At 35.7% G+C, this 21,911-nt stretch overlaps 1 protein-coding gene across 1 annotated transcript in view; it reads right to left on the bottom strand.

The window, feature by feature from the left end:
* Positions 1-21,503, bottom strand: part of ZRANB3 (zinc finger RANBP2-type containing 3) — a gene marked incomplete at its 5' end in the record, with an annotated part of 41,854 nt that extends 20,351 nt beyond the window's left edge. The window contains 4 exons of the mRNA XM_084264360.1: positions 1,486-1,717; positions 4,725-4,903; positions 8,214-8,232; positions 21,352-21,503. Of these exons, the coding sequence (XP_084120486.1) occupies positions 1,486-1,717; positions 4,725-4,903; positions 8,214-8,232; positions 21,352-21,503 (582 nt within the window). The remainder of the gene's footprint in view (positions 1-1,485; positions 1,718-4,724; positions 4,904-8,213; positions 8,233-21,351) is intronic.
* Positions 21,504-21,911: the final 408 nt, after the last annotated feature.

Raw genomic sequence — 21,911 nt, 5'->3', positions numbered from 1 at the left:
GCACTTCCTTGCTATCCTATGTCTACATCACTGTACATCACTTCTGCCATTTAAAATTTCATATTACCTAACCACATGACAGTGATCTCTCCCAAAAAGAAAATTACTACAACTTCATTTTGTTCTTCACAGGCTTCTTACAAGACAGATCTTAGAAAACTGAAAAGCAGTATTAAGGAAAGAAACCCAAAACAAAACCAAACCCCAGTTTATTCTTACAAGTGAAAGGCTGCTATTTTGACACCAGTGTAGGCCAAACAAGAAACTGCCTCTAATTATTTGCTATACATGTACCTAACTATAAATGAACAAGGCTTTTCATTTTCTCTACATATTCCATTTAAAGATTCTGCTATGACACAAAGTTGTTTAAAGGGATGCAATGCTTTTTGCACTCTGCCTTATAAGCCATGACAGAATGCTGGTATCACTATATAAATACCTCGTATCGTCATGGATTTGGACCCCAGTACTGTGATCAAGGACAGTTTGTGTCGAATGTCCTTTGAACACCTTTAGCAATGTTGTTACTGGTCTTGGTATCAACACACTGTACAAAAGTCTATCACCTTTTAACATCAAATCTTCTTCCAGGGTTGGTTGTGATGTCTTCAGTACACGTGTAAGAAGTTTCGTAATTATCCACACCCATAGACATAAATATCTGTTTTAAAGTTTTAAGCAAACCCTCATAATACAACAAGCCTTTTTTTCATATAGTGAGAATCTTTATCAAGTTATAACCTCCCTAAACAAATCAAAGGGTCTTGGCATAAGTGCTGCTTACGCAACAAGAAATTGTAAAGTGTAAAGTATTATTTCTATAACCCTTACAAGTTCCTTGGATACAAATGAGTTTTTACATTCTGTTTATTTCTACATTTGATAAACACAATTTTCTTGGGTTCAGCATTAAACCCAAGGGGTTTTTGTTTTCTTCTCTGCTCCTCCCCAATTTCTTAAGTTGAACTTCTTTCAAAGCAAAATTTGTCTTTCTGAACTGCAAGCAGTGCAGGATTTTATTTTTGTCCATTTATGCAATACAAGTGAACATTAGGAATATCCAAAAGACCAGCAATAAAAAAAGGACTTGCTATATCAGATGATGAAGTAGAAGATTTAATACAGGTTCTCGTCTACCAAGGACTCTCCTACCCAATAGAAACAAAGTTGTCTGCCTAGGCTCTTTATTTTCTATTTCACCCAACAGTCAGTCTGGTAAATGCAGAATTAATTTCTGATTAGAAACACTCTCAAGCCACTTGTGCATGGGTTTGAAACATGGTTGTAAAACATCAATATAAATCAATTCAAACTACAAGACAGTGTTTTCATTTCTTATACTTTTACTTCCTAGTGCAGCCAATGTGCTGCCTGATGTCATAATGCACATCACTCATATATTCAAGAAAACTACAAAACTGTTCATTAATTACTGATACTATCCCTAAAAAAACCCAAACCAAAATATAATATGTCAAATACCTCTTCAGGTCTTCCCAGAGCAGGAGTTCCAGTAAGAAGAATAGCTCTAAGTGCTTTCTGCACGATTGGCAACAAAATGTTGCTGCGGGTTGCATTTCTGGATTTCATATAGTGTGACTCATCAATCACAACCACCTTAAAGTTCTGCCTGTACAAAGCATCTACTAATGTCTGTGCATCAGAAGTTAATAGGCCATACCCCAAAATCGTTACTTTGCTGGTTGATATTCTCCTAAAAGAGAAAATAAAGAATATTTCTTACTACATTTTCATTGTAGGAAAGTTAATATAGCAAAGCAATTATACCAAACTAATTTTTTAAGAAGGTATGTATGATGTGTTTTGGATTGAATTATTAGTGGGCTGTCAGGCTAGTAATAACAGCTTTTGATGTTTAAAACATTCCACCATCTCACACTTACAAATCACACACATTTCATAACCATTTTCAGAAGACATATGTTGCATTTAAAAGCAAGTTCATCTATCTGGCTGCATTGTTTCAACTTGTGCTCCTTTCCTGGAGTATTGTATGGGACTAATCTATTTTCTGGATAAAAAGTTTTATATGCATCTCAAATCATTATGAGCACACTATGTAAATAGCACCCAAATACCTGAAGCAGTAATATCTCTATGCAAACTATCTACTGCTCTGTATACAAAAAGACAGCTTGCCAGCAGCCTAACTAGACTGCCTCTGAGTAGTTGGGTAGTGTAAAAGTGCAGTCTGGGCTGAACCTCAACACCTGAAAAAACATTCCCATCAGAGCTGTCTACCCAGCATTTTTTCTTGAACAGAATATGAAGAAAAAAAGCCCCAAACCTGGAAGCAGGGAATCAACAAGAAAAAAATTAGTATTTAGTTGGAAAGGAACTTCTTACAATAAATTTATTGACATAGGCCCCAGGCATAAATTGGTTTTAAAATCACTAGAGAGCACTGTGGCCCTTCAGGAGCCTTTGAGCAGAACAGGAACTCTTCAAGTTGTTAGACAAACAAGTCACCAGAATGAGTCATAGCTGATGTACCCATCTGCCAGGCACTACAGCTCTGCTGGCATGATTTTTATTTGTTCTCCAGTAGCCACAGATCAAAAAACGAACTAAGGTGAAGTTTCCTTGAGTTTTTAAGAGGAAGAAAGTATGTGCCGGTTCTCATTCTGGATATGGATGATGAGGCAATAGTTAGAGCACTGGCACTGTGATCAATGTGTTATAACCTCTATTGTTACTATATAGGTAAAGGTAGCAAATAGGAAAACAAGAATTTCCCCAACCCCTTTGTGAAGGGTGGATTAAAAACTTACAAACAAAATTATATATTCTTAGTGGAACCAATTTATTCAAGTGACATCCATTTTCAAATGTATCTAGAAATTAAAATAACCTAAATTGATGCCTAGGCATATTTAAGGAGTTGAACAGCATTCAAGCAGTATATTTCACTGCTGAAATTTTGAAGAAAATCAAAGTATTGAAGTGAGAGAAATCAAAGCTGAACATATGGAAGCAGAATTTAACAAAAAGCTAAACCAAGTTTGGTAGCTGTATTTTTGCATTTGCATTTTCTTGCAAATGCATTAAACACTTCTTAATGTTAAAACATTAAGTAGTTCAACTTTTAACTAGGAAGCCTCCTGGGAGCTACACAAGCAGAAACCCGAGTTTTCTTCTTCCTTTGATGCTGAATAAAAGCAAGTGATACTGCTTAAGCTTTATTCCTTTTAAAAAAATCTTGTAAGATAAAATGGACAGATTTCTGTTTGCCATTTACTTTTGCCATAATTTCCCTTATTCCATATTTCTCCTCTCTGCATTCAGTGTATAAACATTAGGTTTGTGTGCATTTTAACTAAATAGCTTTATAGCTTATAAAGAAAAGAAAGAAAAAAGCCTTATTGGATCCTTATTTTAGTTCCTACATTCCTATAACAAACTTAAATTTTGACTATCAGTAGGAACTACTCATTGATTAAGCTTTTAAAATGCATTTTTAGTCTGATTTCTCATGTTACCACAAGGAAGGTTCCAAGCTACTGTCTCATCTGTACATCTTGGTGGTAAAGTCACTTTCTGATGCTTCCCAGGCAACATGAAGATCAGTCTCCCTTATCCAAAGGTTTTAGAACAACATCTAGATATTATCATGAAATCAACCAAGTCACTTACAGTAAAGCAGATTAAAAAATACCCTTGTAATTCAGTGTAATAGGAGAGTTAGTCTAATAACACACAAGACTTGTAATTCTCTTTGATGAATTCATGCTATTAAGTCTAAAGATAGAAAATCTAGGTCATGATGACCTTTTCAGTTAACTGATGAATTTTAGTTATTTTAACTGATAAATTATCTCAGTATGTTAAATAGAATTTTAACAGTAATTACTTCCTTATTTTGTAACTTATACCAGAAGTTTTCTAAAAATGTGTTCAAAATGTTTCACAGAAGCTAATGAATACAATCTAATTCATCTGAGTTGAGAAATAACTGTATATGCTCTATTGGAGACATGCTGAAGTAATCTAATTTTCAGCAGACAAGCACTTGGTATTTTGCAAAAATCAGATCTCTCCATTTCAGAGGACATGAGTAACTACCATAATATAATAATAGAAAACTGGGAGGAGTGGCTGAGGGGGGGTCATGCTCCCATCCAGAAGGACCTTGACAGGCTGGAGAAGGGGGCTGACAGGGACCTCATGAAGTCCATTGAGCCAAAGCACACAGTCCTGTACCACACCCATAGCGCCTTGTTCAGTTCTGGCCTCACCAGCACAAGGGAGATATGGATGTACTGGAAAGAGTCCAGCAAAGGGCCATGAAGATGATTAAGGTACTGCAGCACCTCTCCTAAAGGAATGGCTGACTGGGACTGCTTGGCCTAGCGATGAGAAGGCTCAGGGGGATTATTAATGTATACACATACCTGAAAGAAAGGTGCAAAGAGGATGGAGCCAGACTCCTTTTAGTCATGCCCAGTGACATACAAGAGGCAACATGCCCAAACTGAAACACAGGGGGTTTCCTCCAAACATCAGGAAATGTTTTGGTTTTTTTTACTGCAGGGATGACTGAGCACTGGTACAGGTTGCCCAAAGAGTTTGTGGGGTCTCCATTCTTGGAGACAGTCAAAAAGCCATCTGGGCATGGTCCTGGGCTTCCAACTCTAGGTGGCCCTGCTTGAGCAGGCAGGCTGAACAAACCTTTCTATTGAAGAATAATGAGCTTTACTTACCCAGTGTCAGTTTTGTTCTGAATGATGCTAATATCATCTGGAGAGAGCTCTGGAATCCATTTCTCCATCTCATCAACCCAAGGGTATCTCAGAGATGAAGGCACTACAATTAAGAGAGGCCATTCACTTTTATAGTAATAGGAAACAGCAATTGCTTGAATTGTTTTACCTAGTCCCATCTGGGGAAAGAAAACAAAACAACAGAATTAAAAATAGAAATCTCTTTTCAGAAAGCATACTCCATTCAGAAAAGCCAAAAATGTTTTGCAAAGACAGCACCAGATAAAGGAAAACAAAGAACTAGTATCTATTTCATTGCCAATTTGTTACCACAGAACATCTTTCATGAAAGAAGCAGCTTGTCTTTAAATGGATTAATACATATGTTTTGTATTAATCTGTTATGTAACCTGGCTAGCTCATTCAAGCTAAAGGAAGCATTTCCATTCATTTCTGTTCAGGTGCTCAGTAGGGTAGACTGTACAGATCAAGCTTCTTTAACTTCTTAAGCTACTAAAAACATTTTCAAAAGACTATTTAAAGGAAAGAAAAAATATGGGATGTCTTCTCAAAATAAAAATGCACAGGCCACTGAAGAGTAAAAGATCTATATGAAGAACTCTGGTTTTGACCCAATAGGTCAACAAAAAGAAATTGCTGCTTTCATTCACCACAGCTAACAGTTTCTCTTTATCCTGTAACACAGGACAGGAAGCCCACCTCGTATAGAAATCAGATTTACAGACCAGGGGAAGACACAAGACATAAATATATATATTCATATTGTTAAGGTAGGAACACTCCCATCTAATGAGTTATCAATACTGATAGCAACAGATGAATGAATGTAAGATGCAGAATTTAGAGGTTTGTTTAAAAAATAAAACCCCAAAGACTTTATCGAAGAATATAGCTATTTTCTCTACTTGTTCACTTGGCAAGCAGCAATTCCAGTTTCCTGTTACACACTCAAGCACAGGCTGGCCTTAAAATATTCTGTCCTGGTTTTCCACAGAAAGACATTTTAGTTGATTGCCTGCTATCTAACTATTCATAGTATGACAAAAATTAACAATTTACTTATTTCCTCAGTATTGAGTTAAATAGAGCAATATAGTGACATCACCAAGATCTTTCTCAGGTATAGAAGAAAACATAATGAATAGTTCTGCTATTACTAGTAAGAAAAATAATCAGAGAATTTCTGTTTCTATTAAACAGAAGTTTAAATAAGAAAATAATCAGAGAACTAAGTTTTTTATTAAAACTGCCAAATTTTCATTAAATTTTGCCTGTAAGCCCCCCCTTGTGTCACTGGGAGCGCTTGAGACAACTGAAAACAAATCTAAGAAAAAAAAAAAAAAAGAAAAAAGTTCACTTTTAGTTTGTTACCACAGTTGTTGCCCTAACTCACACTACCCAGTTACTGGTGCACTGGTGACGATCCAAGCAACTGAGCTGAAATGAAGAGGGAACGAAAAGCAGGTGTCGTGGTAGTGCACTTATAATTAAATCTAGATCATATCTAGCTGAACACCAGTCTAGAGTGTAAGAATGTAAGATATAAGAAAAACTGTAAAAAATGTTATGGTCTTGTTTTTTTGACTTAAACACATCTTTTTTAGTCATGGAAACAGATGACATGGAAAACCTGAAATTCTGTGGGAAAAGCACTATATCCCCACTCCAAGAAAGAACAGCAACATACTTTTAGAATAGCATTCAAATAGATACTATTATTATTATACTTTAGTCCTTACATAATTAAGGCATATGTATGGAATTATATCTAGTTTTCATACATCTCTTCTTTTTGTATATGGCCTGGCTTTGACTGGATAGCATCCCTTTTCTTCACAGTAATGAGTTTAGTGCTGCGCTGTGCATTTAGTGTGAGAATAACACTGATAACACACGTGAGGTGTTGCCCAGAAGTGTAGACAATTAAGTCTAGGACTTATCAGCTTCCCAGGCCCAGCCAGCAAGGAGGCATTAGCCTTCTGCAGGCCATGCCCAAGGAGCAGGGAGGGGACATGGTCAGGAGACCTGATGCAAAGCTCAGCCAAAGGCATATTCCATACCATACGGCATCATGCTCAGCATAGAAGCTGGGGAAGAAGTTGTCTGGGGGGACAGTCACTGCTCAGGCATGGCCTGGACATTGGCCAGCAGGTACTAAGCTATTGCATTATGCATCACTTTTTTGGTTATGTTTTTTTTTAAACTCTTCCTTTGCTGTCCTGTTAGTCCTATTAAAACGCCTCTACCTCAACTCACAGTTCTACTGTGAGGTTTTTCCCCCCTCTTTCCAGATTCTCTTCACCTTCCCACTGGGGGAGAAGGGAAGCAGGGGAGGGAGGGAGCGGCTGCATGGTGCTTAGCTCCCAGCTGAGGTTAAATCATGACAATATACAAATTTACAATACTGATGCTTTCTTTTACCAACATTTTCTTCTTATAGACATATGCCAACAATCATAAGATACACACCATGGCATAATGCTTCCTCCAGTGCCAGACCTACTGTAATTATGAAATATACATTACTTACTACAGAAAAAATATATCTTGCAGTATTTTTTTATTACTAAGATAATTGCACATGGTTTATTTTCTCATTCAAGAAAGGAAATAAGAAACTTTATTTTAACAAACAAATAGCTACTGCTGATTTTTATATTTTTCCCAAGTTTCCTTTCTTTCTCCCCTGAATGCTTTTATACTCTCCACACTTTCCAGAAATTTCATATTCTATGCCAGGATAGTTTATTTCCAGTTGTAATGAGATTTTTTTATAGTATGAGGACATGCTTTCATCCCAGTAATCCATCTCTCTCTCTATCTCTCCTCTCCAGAGTTTCAAGAAATCCCAAATTAGAATAGGGAGGCTATATCCATCCCCAATCATCACCACTTTTTCAGTAGGGCTTTATACTGACAATACATCACGAGCATTATGCTCTACTGCAAAAATATTTTATCTGTGGGAAGAAATGGAACTCAAATTTCCCTAAGATATAATAAAATGTAAATTTCCAAATGCATGGAAGTAATGATTTTCATTATTACTGCTTGATCCTTTAAGGAAATTAAACTTTGAAAGGCGTATCTGTTCAAAATCTGTGTGTTTGGGCCAGGAATGTCACCTAATCCGTTAAAAATATCTAGCTATGCAATTATAAAGTGCTAAAAATATGTTAAAACTGAGTCAATATTTTTAAGATTTAAAAATACAGGAAATTTAACCTACCTAAATAAAATTAAAAGTAACCTTTTAAGTTTTTTCAAAGATTCTTTTAAGCTTACGTCAGGTTTCTTTTTTTTTTTTTACTTAGATATTTTCAGAATAAATGTTGAATATCATAGGAATTGGGGTTTTTTCATTACCACCTTTTCTGCCCACATCTCTCAAACAGAATAAAAGTCCTATCTGCATGAAGTACATTAAAACCCGAAAAAGGGTGTTAGAGGAACAGTAACATCACTTACCTCATCAGCAATCATACACCTAAGAAAGAAACAAAAAGGGGAGGAGAAAGCAGAAATTAATAGTACATACAACAGATAGACCAATATTTACAAATTGTTTACTATACATTTAAGTTCTGGTTTTACTGAAGCAATGACAGGAACAAAGGTACACTTCATTCCTACAGATACCAACTACAAAAAGAAAATTTGGCTTGAATTTGAAAGTAAGTATGCCAATTATCCTAAAAACATATACTTGATTTGTTAGCAATACTGAAGAACTTGCATCATAAATTAAATTGCTGCTTTGGTCTAGAGCTGTATTAACTGACATCTTAGGAGATGTTTTCAAGGCAGGAATTGCATCTTCAATTTTTTTTTGTCTTTCAGAAACAGCAATGTTTTTGCTACTTTATGATTAAGGATTATTTATGTCAGACTGATTTTTAAAAGCTGGTTTCCAGAGCTGTCAGATTTGTTTTGAAATAGAAACAGACACTCCCTCCCCCCAACCAATTATACTAGATAAAGTATTAGAAAGTAAACTTGATTTTTTCTTTTCCCTATTTTAGAACCACTTAATTAATACTACTCCATGTAAAGGCAATGACAGCACCAAGTCCCCAGCCAAAGCTAGTGAATTCTGTTCAGCATATTTACATTTTCTAAACAGTAGATGCCATCTTTGACAACAATTTCTTTAGGTATTCTAAGTTTAGTTTCAGTTATATAGTACATGCATTCTTGACTCAAGTAGAGTGTAGGGGGTTTAAGTGTTTCTAGCCCACGCAAGGTTCTTCATCAAGCCTTTCAGATTGAATGAAGGACAAAGGGAATTATTTCATGGACATTTAGCTAATCCATTAAATGGATGATGCTGCATTGTCCCAAATGCATACCCTCAACTATTTTACAAACTCAGCTCTCCACTAGTTCACAAACTTTTACCTTCAATACTTTACAAATTTTTCCAAGCAGAAAAAATACACAAAACCTAACAACAAGCTTAGCCAATTCAAAAGCATTTTCTAAACAATTCCAAGAGCTTGTTCTACCAGTAGCAATTAGTAGATAAAAGAGATGTATCAAATTCATACATACTAGCCAATTCAGAGAACAGCATAACTCCAAGCAAACACTATGAAGAGAAAGAGGTGAGGAGACAACCTACCCCCTTTGAGCCTTACAGCAAGGTAATGACTTAAATTTCCCTTTTCTCCTTATAGCAACCCTGGACTGCATGTAGATGCAAATTTTCCAAGTATATTCTGACCAGAATCAAGGCTGGGAATTTCAAGGCAAGATCTGAAACAGGCACAAAGCGTGAATTTCTGCAACTTCATAAGAATGCCAGAGTTCAATTGCAAAACCTGCTTGGGCTGCAGTCAAGTAACTGGCAAACAGATTAAGTCCCCAGCGACTAAGTAATCTGGGAAATTTTTCAGGCACTGTATGATTTTCTAAATTGACATAAAAAGCAAACTGCAATAGCAACTCCCACCAAATGGTATCCTAGTGCCACAACCACACAAAGGGCATGGGCATAGTCAAACCATTGATTGAGAAATACATCAGTGAATGCTGTTGGTTGCACTCGGTCACAACAACAGGCTGACAACCCTACACAGTCCCTCATTTAGGTTGAGGACTTACAAATGGTTGCTAACAGAAAAAAAGGGCCAAAACTCAGAAATTATGAAATATTTCAAACTCTGGAAGGGAATAAACTTCACAGGCCACTCTGCTGGTTTCCCCCTGACTCCAGAATCCTTTTGCCTTGAGTTACTCTGGATGAATCCTTCCTCACAGTCTGTTCCCAGCCACTGCATCTTCTAAGGAAACTGAAAGTTCTACTCCTACCCACATAAGCAGAAATACACCCACTGCACAGTGTAACTCACAGGCAATGTGTCTTCCATGAAAGAAAGTACTTCCAGGTTTTTCTGTCCCTAATAAAATTTAACACATTGAGACATGAATGTTCTGTATTTTGATGGCCAAAGTAAACCAGAACTGTCACTTTTAGAAACCAGTAAACCACTTGTAAAGTAAACCAGAACTGCTTTTTTTAGTGTTAGGTACTCTGAAGTTAGTGTAGCTATCCAAACCCATGAAAAAAAGTCTTCTTTTCTAACCCCAGCCACTTTGCACTAACGATTAATGCTGGTAGTAGCACCACCAACTGAGAGCTGCCATTATGTCTAATAACATGCAACTTGCCATGGGACCATGAAGCACATTTCTGTGGTCAAAACAGAAATCTCAGCAGGAAACATACACTGGAATTTTTCAGACATGAGGTGTGAGATAAATGTTTGATATTTTGAGAAACACAGTATATTGATCTTTGCTCACTCCATCTGCCAACGTAAATTTCAATCTCTACCAATTTCATCAGTTTCCTTTAACTAACTAAAAATAATTCAAAATATAACTTATGTAATTTATTTTTTGTTACAAAACTACTTGCAATAGCTTTGTAACCACACTTCCCCACAAGTTGTTAGGGATGGAGTGATAAAAACAAAGAAAGAAAACATACTCTCCCCCAACCCCCCAAGTCTGCACAGATTTACAAAGAAAAAAAAAAGCAGGAAAAGAATTATTTTTAGTGAGGACTCATGATTACAGGGCCCTTAATGCCAGTGATTTGCAGCTGGGCAAAGACATTTATTTGCAGACAACTAAGACACAAGTCTAATTTTAAAATGTCAGTTTTCCCCTCATTTCAAAGAATTATTTTTGTTTTCATTTAATACTTATTGTTAATTACTTGAACTAAAGTTTACAAAACAAGTCTTTCCTATTGCAGATTCTTTCAGAGGCCAACTGCTTTCAGTACATCAGTCATGTTTTTTTAAGAACTGTTTGAAGCTTCAAATCAATTGGAATGCACAACCACCCAGTGTTTCGGGGTTTTTTTAACTCTTTACACAAATGCAGAAAGTGAGTAAGACTAAACCAATTAGCCACAGAGTAGAGGCATTTCAAGAATAAACCAACGACCTTCTTCAATAAGATAGTATATTTAATATAAGGATATCAGAGCAAATGTATAAATACAGCAATACTCGAGAGTACACTGCATCCAGGTAGCATCTGGTAGTAGGGGAATGTGGTAAAGAGGACAGGAATACAAGTGTTCTATGCCAACTTGTGCTGACAAATACAGTACTTCTCAGCATATCAACTTCTATTTTAGTAGAACTGCATAAATAATGAAATGTCAATTATGTCAGTTCAGACATACAGAAGAAAGTGAGCATACATAAGATCCTATTACACTGCTCTTCAGCATAGGTGAACTATTTGTACCCTCATTCTTTCATTCAGGATAACAAACTAAAATGAAGAAATTCAGTGACAATTAGAAGCTGAACAGTAATTAAAAACAAAAAGCCTCAAAAATAGGTCAACCACAGGAACAGATATTTTGCCATAAAGCAAGATACTATTTTTTCATCTGAGCAAACTGTAGCCATTTCAACTTTGATGACTTGTGTATCTGTCGGAGAAGAACTAGCTGTTTTGCTTCTTGCACTCATTTTCAGACTGTGCTCTGTTTCCATGTCTATTAACATCCACTGTATGAAGTTAAACTTCTTATTTAATAGCAAAAAAAAATTCTGCCTTATAAATATTTACAGAAACATCACTTTGTTGTGCTTCCATTCATTTGCCAACAAAGTAACTGACATGATTTTATCCACTCTTAAAAGATAAACATCTTCCCTTGTTTCTGCAGTACCAATACAAACTCCACAGAAACACCCATATGCTTAAAAGTTACCTATCTATAAGTGTTATGCTCTTCAGTTATGTATTCATTCTCATTCATTCTCATTCATTCTCAAATGAAAGAGCTTTGCCATAAGTAATTCAGATTTTCTTCTTATACTTGCAACCCATACATTCTGTAGTCATTTAAACATTCGACCAGACATATCACAGATTGATGTGAATCAGGTGCACAAAATTCTCTCCAGCTCCAGTTAGAGCATCTGAACGTGTTCAGTCCTGTTATGATACAGTTAGCACCATGAATCATTGCTTTGATCCACACTGTTCACTCAAATTCATTAAATGCTGCAGTGTTAAAATTGCTGATTTACGGCAATTAATTAACATTATTGACAATTACACCTGATAGCTGGTATGTCATGTCAAAACTTGAGTTTATGATACAGGTAGAAGTTAATAAAACTAATACAACTGGAAGTTGAGGATATTGAAATTATTTTCAACTTAGTGCATTTAAGAGCATTCATTCTCTGCAGTTTTCAGCTTTAGAGAATGAACCTTAAAGATACCTGCTTAATGTAGTTAAATTTTGATTCCTTGTAGTAATTGTTTTTCTATAGACTCTAGCACAATGAAAAAAATACATCAAGTGTTTATAATCACAATTAGATTTGAAATGTAAATAACTTCTACATTGTTATAGTCCAGATCACACAGAACTTCTATCTAATAGTTGTTTTAAGCTGCTAAAAAGCAATACTTTACATTTTGTTTTACATAATCTTAAAAATATGCAGCATCTAAAGCAAACTTCAGTATGTTCTATATTACTGCAGGCAGACAAGCTGCCAACATGAACATAAAGGTTCCATGCTGTCAAAGCAGAAGAAACAGATCTTCAGCTACACTGAAGGGACAAATATGTATTTTTGTTTCACGTATTTTGACTGCAAGAAGACAGACTTCTTGTTCTCTGAAGTTCAATTAGTCATTTCCTCTCAACTGGTAGTTACCCAATCTAAGCTTCATCATTCATATCCCATCTGTTCATATGACACCTTAATAATAGCTCTATCCAAGAATATAAATCAGAGCCTTGATACGCAGTTTCATATCCTGTTGTAAGCTCAGCCCACATGGCCAAAAGTTTAGAAAAGCAGAGGAAAAAATACCATTTTAGATGTCTCAGTTACACTTACTGTCAGCAGCAAAGTCCAAGCGTGCAAAAAGCACACAGTCAATGGCAAGTTCTTTCCCATTGCATTTTTAAATGTTTCCCTTCTTCATAGTAAATCCTGTGGTTAGTATTTGAATCTCTGTCCATTTATCAAGGAAATCTGCCATTTTTTTTCTAACAGAGAGCATCAGAATCTCATTGGAATGCACAGCACACACTGCTAAAATCTTCCTACTATTCATAGCCCTTCTGAAGTTGTAGGGTTAGCAGCAGACTTCGGACACAATAGTATCTTTAATAAATAGAAGGGAAAAACATAGTCTGGTCCTCACCAGGATTTAACTACCCTTTCATTTTGAGATGTATTAGCTTTAAAATAAAACTACATTTTCCATTAAAAGGCAAAGATCAAAAGAGGAAGCTTTGTGGAGAACCTATCCTGGTAAGAAAAGAAGTATTCTGTATTGAAAAGAAGTCTTCTGTGTTGGTTTACCACAGGTGAGCCTATGTCCAAAATCTTATAGTTGATACCCACACAAAAGAGAACAAATAGAAGGACCTGAAGTCACACACAAAATCCATCCCTGTGTTTGAAGCTTTATTCTGAGTGTAAAGAACAGCATAATTTAAGGAACCACACAATGCTGGATGAGTCCAAACCCTGTTCACAAGTCTGCACACACTACTGTGCTCCATGCAAAGGTGCACTTAGAGATTCTTACTACAGCAAGCCTCGGAGACAAACCAGACGCTAGCAAAACAGAGGTGAAGGAACCAAGGAAGAATCCAAAACCTAGTCCTATGAAAGTTCTGGTCAGGAAAGTTCTGCTTCTGGAAGGACAGGAAGCATAATTTTTCAAACCTCAAAGAGCACAGAAAGAGTTCCCGGCTGTGTTGATGTCAAGAAGGTTGGAACCAACTTTGCAAAGCAGAAGGAGAAGCAGATCTTCAAAATCTTATGCAGATGAGCTGATTGGAGTAGCAGAAGGAAATTGAGGCTAAGCTCATGTGGCATATGTCATACAGCCACATAAAAATAGTCTGCATCAAGAAGAGGTTAACACTAAAACAGTTTCATAAAATGAGTTTCAGGGAAGGAAAAGAAAAAAAAAGAAAATACTTTCTATTTCTGTGTGCCTGGGTTATATTCAGGTCACCACTTTTACAATGTTAGCAATATTAACTAAGCAAACAAAACAGTTACAGTTTCTTATATTACTTATGGCTACTTTGCAAAGACAAATAATCTCATTTTGAACTTTACTCTTGCAAGAATACCAATTACCACAACACTGGAATATATCTAAGATCCATATAACCAAGAATCCTACTACATCATACAGTTGGTGCTAGAGGTTTCTTGTAACTACAGACATAGTTTGCAATATCCTCTCTACACTAGACAGTGCTGCTTCCTTGCACTGAAGATTAAAAGCTAAAGGGGTACAACAGACCAATACAACTGTTGCTTGCTTATGGGGATAATTTAACTTTTTAATTAATTTTCAACAGCTATTTATCCAGGGTAAAAAAAGTTAGAATCACAAGTAACTTTTTCAGAACAAACTCCTTCACTTTTAATGTGTTTTCCAAGACAAACAGTCAAAGCAGTAGCAATTCCTATCTTAAAACACTGAAAAAATTGTTACTACTCAAACAAATTAAAGCTGTTTTTGTTAATGCAGTCTTTGGAACATGTTGTACAGAGGAAGCTCGCATCTTTCTTTCACCAGTGTGGGTGTCCTGATATTCTTGGGATTCTCACCTACTCATGTGAGTCAGTTTTATGTAACGCTACAACATATAATTTACCTCCTACTCACAAGCCAACACTTTAGCACTAACATCTTACCCAAAGGTTATTTAAGGAATCTGAACTTCATACGTTTTTATATAAAACTGCGCAAGCAACCAATACGTTTGTGTGTCAGTAATCACAGCACACAGTCCTAAAACTAGAACAAAGAGAGCTGACTTCCTTGCAAAAATAATCAAGGTTGCTTCACCAAAAATAGAGCCCCAGAAGATTTAAGCTCGATGATACCCTTGCTCTTGAACTACACTAGGTATTTAAAAAAAAAAATAAAAAGCAAACCCCCAACCCTCCATCTAGTGTAATATGCACTGAATTACCACATCTGCAGTGCTAATGATTCTCTGAAGGAATGCAGAAGAGAATGGTTATATTGTCTTATGCTTTTCTCCAACAGTCCTCCACATGAGGCTGAAAAAACCATCTAAAATTCTTCATTAAGATTTGAAATCCCTGAGAGAACGTTTTCCAACGTATTCTAGTATTTTACCTTTAACAAAGATGAGTGGAATAGCACATACAAAAGCATTCAAGTTGAATGTTAAGCTCAGATACTTAATAGATTTATAGAACATAGTCAGTATGACACCTAATAGTGGTAGTGAATGCTATACCCATTCACTCACTGGCTTGAGAGACATATTGGTTCACCAGCTGACTCAATGCAAGAAAAAATCACCTCAGTTAATTAGAACAGTTTCAATAACATCAACTACTTTAAACTGACAATCTAGGCTACAAACCTTATCCTTGATATTAATTAGCACAACTGAAATACCTATGATCAACAGTTGCTCTTCCTTAGTATGCAGTCTAATGGCTTTCAATGAAATTTATGTACTAACCATCACTTTTCCAAAAAGCACTGCTTTCCCAAGTGACCCTCCCCCTGCAGGGGTTTGCACTGCAAGAGCTGAAGAGAACTACTCTTGTCTTCCTCCTTTTAAGTTAGCTTAACCGTGTAATAGGGAAAAAAATTACCTACACAAGTGTCTCATTACTAGTTTCTCCATTTTCAATTGGTACCAGATTCAATGTCTTTTCCCTCATGTACACCAAAGCCCTCAAAGTCAGTGTTTACTTTTCTCCCACACCTGGTTCCTTCTCCACACCAATACTTCAAAATACTTCTGTCGGTTCTAAACACTTCAAAAACCACCATCCATTCAACTGTTGACAGAATATTCCACTTCTTAGTTCAGAGCTATATGTCTGAAAAGCAATTCTACTGATCTTTAGTATGTTAATTTACATTCTCTAACTTGTCCCCTCCTCAACACAGTGCAAAGACATCATAAAGCATGTGAATTTGAATTGTTTACCCAGCTGCCTTTGGGGTAGTTTTCTGCCCCTACTATTCCTCTATTTCCAACTTCCATTAAGACAGTCAGAATTTGACTCATACTAGGTTAAGACCTTGTTTTTTTCTCACTTGCATTAAAAGAGCTTTTCTCACTCACTCTCACCTTATTACTTTAACTCTGTTGTTAAGCCCAACAATTTTTCATTGTGGATTCTTCTGCTAAAAACTTTCATTGCAAACAACTAATCCCTCCCTCCATCACTGTTGACTACCCACACTTGTGGTCTTTACCTCACTTGGTGGTTCTCTTCAACTCTAACAAACTGTGACCTGAATTTCTAAAAATCTGTATTTTCCTCTGTATTCCTGAAGCTAAAAGTCCATATTTAAACCCAGCTAATATCTCAGATTACTACCATTGCTTTTCTCTGTTCTGAAATCTTCTTTTTTTTTTTAACTCCACACAGTTCCTTTCCTGAATGACATTCTACATTCACTTACTGACAATGCATTTTTCATTCCATTTGAATTGCTTCCCAGTTCCTCCAGCATCACTTCCAAATAAGCCTCCTTGGCCATGAACGCTCTGCAGAATTTGGCTCAATCTCTCATTCATACTTCCTGCATCTGAACCTCATTCTGTGAGCTAGCATCTTCATTTAATCATCTCTCTCTCCTTTGACACTTCTCAGATGTGAAATCTACCCTGAAACATTACAACCAATGTCTTTAGAGGGAGAAACCTTACTTAAAAAACCTAGTACTCAGAGCTACTCTGCAATATTTAATTGCTGAAATATATTAATCTGCTTTAACCTCTATGTATTAATTAAATAGCCATTCTGGGTTTTTTACCCCAAGGATTATTTTTAAGATTTATTTGCTAAGACTGGAAACAACTGTTATTATGCAGGTTGGAAGGACTCAGATTTATCCCAGATTTATAATCACTTCATAGATCTAAAATGAGTTGCTGAATACTTTGTAAGAAAAGAGGATTTCTTTCTTCAGAAACAGATGTATGCATTGTTTCACATATCTCTTTCAGACTGACTAACCAAAATCTACTGAAACTAGAGTCAAATCACATTAAAAAGTTACAATTATTCCCAATCCTTTTTGATCTGAAGATCTACAAACAATGGAGATATTTGTCAGTGGCCTCAAATCAGAAAGTATGAATTAAAATAAAAATGAAACATCCATAAAAATATTCTTAGACATGACTAACCCCCCCAAAAAAACCCCAAAACTCAAATGTGAGCAGAATTTCATTTTATAACATTAAAAAAGTAATTAACTTGGCACCTATTAAAGTCAGTATGACAAAACCAGAGAGAATAAGTAGACCTCCCCAAAAGATACTACAATAAACTTTTTTTTTTCTGGTTTTGAACTTATATACCTTTTATTAAATTTTTAACTCTCCATCCTTTAATAACAAGAATTCAGATTAACTCCAGTCTTACAACAACAGTGATATTACAACATTTGGAGTCATTAAAGAATATGTGTCATTAAAGAATATTCTGTTTGGTACTTACACCAGTTCTACATTTTACTTGCAGCATAGAAGAATGATATATAGTCATTATGTGATTACAGGGAAATAGTCAGAATGTTCACTGAGATTTTCAGCAACGTATTCAAAGCAAAATGGCTCAATATGAACAAAGCTGGAAAAAAAAGTCTTTTTATAGATGTCCTCCAAAAAAACTTATGTCAAAACCAATACACTGAGAATTACAAATAGCTATAGCTCCATAAAACATGAATTGTCCATGTCAACCATTTCTGTTATATTGTTTTTCCTTCATAAATCAATGGCTAATATTTTCACTGTATGAATGAAATTGCTTAAGTTAAACTAAGATATTAAATAAGTGAATAGACTGGAGTGTTTTGAGGGCACAGAACAGATATGAAAACAGTAATGCAGCATTCAGCTGAAAATAACAATACTTCATCTCTCAGAAGAGAAATACTGAGAAATAATATGGGGGGGGGGGGGGGGGCAATTCAACAGCAGCTGGTAAAATATTTTTGTTAAATAAATGTTTCTTTAAGCCATGTAGCTGATTCTGAAAAAGAGAGAGATGATTTTAGACAATGGTAAAAAGCAGTTGGTTTTTCATTTAGTCACCACATGGCAGCAACCCATGACCTTCCAAATAAAGGACAGAAAAATTAGACATAGAAAATAACAGATATGTAAACAGGCATCTAGACTTAGTACTTCAAAATGAAAATTGGAGAAATCTATTCTATTCTCTGACATTTTCTAATTCATAGCTACTATGAAAAAATAAGGAACTGAAGAAAAGAAATACACTGAAAAAACAAATGAATCAGATATCATGGATCAAAAAAGATAAAGGCAAATAAAATGAAAGCTCTGGTAACTTAAAAAGCCAATACAAGACAGAAATCAACAGTGGCATTATCCAGAAAGAGAAACAAAGATTAATAGACAACATAACAACCAGAATCATCCTCAGTAAAAGTGTGCATGGAAGCAAACACAGACTGAACATATTGTCTATTATGTCAGTTTCCAAAAGGTAGAAATGTAACTCCCTTAGATAGTCAACACAAATGGGAAAAGATGCCTTTCCTACTAAATCAATGGCTAATACAGAAGAATTTGCCTGATTTAGGCTACCTAGTTCAGAGTCCAGACAAATAAAGCTTAACCTCTTCCTCAAGGTCTAATAAATTCTATTAAAGACACATTTCCACTCCTCCCCAACCCTAACCAATGCACTGGACATGCAGACTATAGGGTGGGGGGTTTATGTATAAAATAGCTTTCAAGGACAGTATTTGTGTGCCAATCTTTTCTGCACATTAATGTTTGAGATTATAAATAAAAGACCAAACATGGCCTCCATCCTTAAGTACCCAAATGCACTTCTGAAGAATAATCTCTAGTAAGGAGTCAGCAGCCATGCAGTTATTTACCTTTAAGGGATGTCTGTGAGTTAAAAGGTATCTCAGCATATGTTGAGCTATATACTGTCTTGTTGGCTCTAGAATTATTCCCTAGAAAAGCATTAGGCAACTTCTGCTAGTCTAGACAATGCCTTTGGAGCATCTACTGAAAAAGGCTTTGATTCATTCACTAATGAATCAAAAGCACAAATGACAACAGCATATTTATTTTATGCTCCAGGAAAAGACAAAGGAACTCACAGCCAGCTCCTTCCATGCAAGAAATAAAAGTTGGTTCTAATAATAAGTCCCTTTTCACACCGGGTGCTTGTCTAACCTAAGATAATATTAACTGAATCTCTTCAGCCAACAACAGATCATTTTCTCTACACCAGTTTCCTGCCACTACAGAAAAGCCTGGATTAAGTGATGACTGCAAAAGGAGCGCATAGCCTGAGGGAGAGAAAAAATGAAGAGCTGAGATGCACATACTGCTTGCTTCAACTCCTATGTTTATATATATTTTTAAAACTAGAAAAGACAATTTTATGGAAAAGTACCAGACTCTGCTAAAATATACCACTGGGAATACTGAAATCGTTACAGAGTATACAAAAGGCAAAGACTTGAGCCATGGGCTGACAAACCAATAAGAATATTCGGCTACAAGCAGCAGAGGCTTTTGTTCTCTGTTTTGGGACAGGAAATCGATCAGATTTGCCTTAGCAAGGGACAGATTTAAAAAAGTATTCCTCAGGAAAGTTTGATTTAATACATTTTACTTTACATTGAGGCTGGCTGAGGGCATGCACAAAATTCCTCAGTTTGATTCAGCCAATACATAGAATTTGCAATATCAAGGAATGAGATTTACTGCAGTCACAATGAAAACACTTTCATACACATGCCACAGTAAAATCAACAGTACCATACTAGTCAGTCTTTTGTTAGCAAACAGTTTCAAGAAAACAACATAAAGCCCATAACCCTACTGAAAATAATTCCCTCCTTGATCAGGAGTCATTAGCCTAGGTAGTCCAAACCTTTTTAGATACTTATTGCAGGCAATTGTTACTTCTCAAACAAAAAAGCAGTATCTGATTAAAAATTACTTAGTCCTACAGTTAAGCTTCTTCCTGAGGTACTTCTATTTTGTATAATAGACTGCAAAAGATTATGCTACTTTCAAATACATCCAGCAGACTACACTAATGATGATTAAAGGAACTATATGCATTTAACATCTTGTTATTTCATGACTTGCACATATAAATGCACTTCAGCTGCATACTATATAAACCTCACTGCCCCTAGCTAGAATCTTTCATCTTTAAAGAAATGCACATTTTTCTCCTGAAAAAAAATACAAACATTAGCAAGCAACCACCTTATACTCTAAGCCTCTTGTTGAGAACAAAATGATTATAAACTAACTTCATCCTTATTTAAAACCTAAATTAAAATAATCTCACTTGTGCTAGATATCTATGTCATTCTTTCCAAAGGAAAAATGTACAGTAATTTCATGGCTTTAGGTTGCAATTGCCTTAATTTTCTAAAATTTATAAACGTGGAAATAGCATTTCCCTTCCCTAGTCTTACTCAGCAAAATATTTCCAGCTTTTGCTACATAAACTATTTTTTTGATTTATCAGGTACTTAATTGTTGAATGCCTGCTCTATCAGCTGTTGTACTTGCTAGCTGAGCACTCTGCAATGCTTCTTCTGCTCTGCTGTTGCAGTTCAGTGAGCCCCAGAACACCCTGATTACATGCCAGAATTGTACTGAGTTTAAAATAGAAAACCACACAGATGCATCAAGATCTGTTAGTCATTCTCTTAACAGCTCTACCACACCATTAAGAACTAAAGAAACAAATGTGAATTAACTTATTTTAAGAATTCTCTGTTAACATGACAAAAAGGATGGTCCTACTGATATCAACCTTTTCTTACATGAGAAGAACTTTGATACTACTCCTTTGCAAAATGAATTATTAAACATTTCTGCATCCTCTGGGGAAAAACCCCAAGCCACCCTTCATTTTAAACCACATAATCTCAGAGTTTACAAAAGATTTCTGTAACATAACTTACCTAAGAGCTGCTGGTATTGTGTAACCTCTGTAAAAACTAATTTACACTTACCTAAAATAATTATTTGTAGCATATATTACAATAAGGATTTTACCTGCCACTTCTCTGAAGTGCAAACCTGATGCCTTTCTCCTGAAAAGGAAGCAGTTTCTTTCTCAGTCTTTCAGGTAGAAAGGACAGCTTAGCATCAACATTTTCGGAATAAGAAGCTTTGCGTGTAGGTGTTTCCTGGAATGTACTAGCCATGTTGAACCTAAGAGAAACAAAACAAAAAGATGTCTTACTTAAAAGACAGGTCTGCAATATGGTACAGAATAAAGCTTCATGGAACAGTAATAATAACTCCATCTTGAACTATTCAATACCTACGTAACTCTTCTCAAGCTTTGAGAAATCCTCCTAGAAAGGTTAAAATAAAGCAGATTATGGAAGAAAAGCCCACCATTGTAACTGTTCCAGGATGAAGAGGTTAGCATGTATCACTTTCCTAGATAACTATTTCATAGCACTGAGGAAGTTCCCTATTAGTGGATGGAAGTTATGGCCATTCTACAATTTTAAATCCAAAAAATCAAATCTGGGAAAAGGAGTAAAATATGCCCAGTTTGGAGGAAAGAAAAAGAAAAAAGATCAAGAAAAGTGTAAGGAACTTTA

The sequence above is a fragment of the Gallinula chloropus genome (genome assembly GCF_964237585.1).
Source record: "Gallinula chloropus genome assembly, chromosome: 5".
Classification (NCBI taxonomy): domain Eukaryota; kingdom Metazoa; phylum Chordata; class Aves; order Gruiformes; family Rallidae; genus Gallinula; species Gallinula chloropus.
Note: the sequence above shows the minus strand (reverse complement) of the source record. Positions and strands in the feature narration are given on the sequence as shown.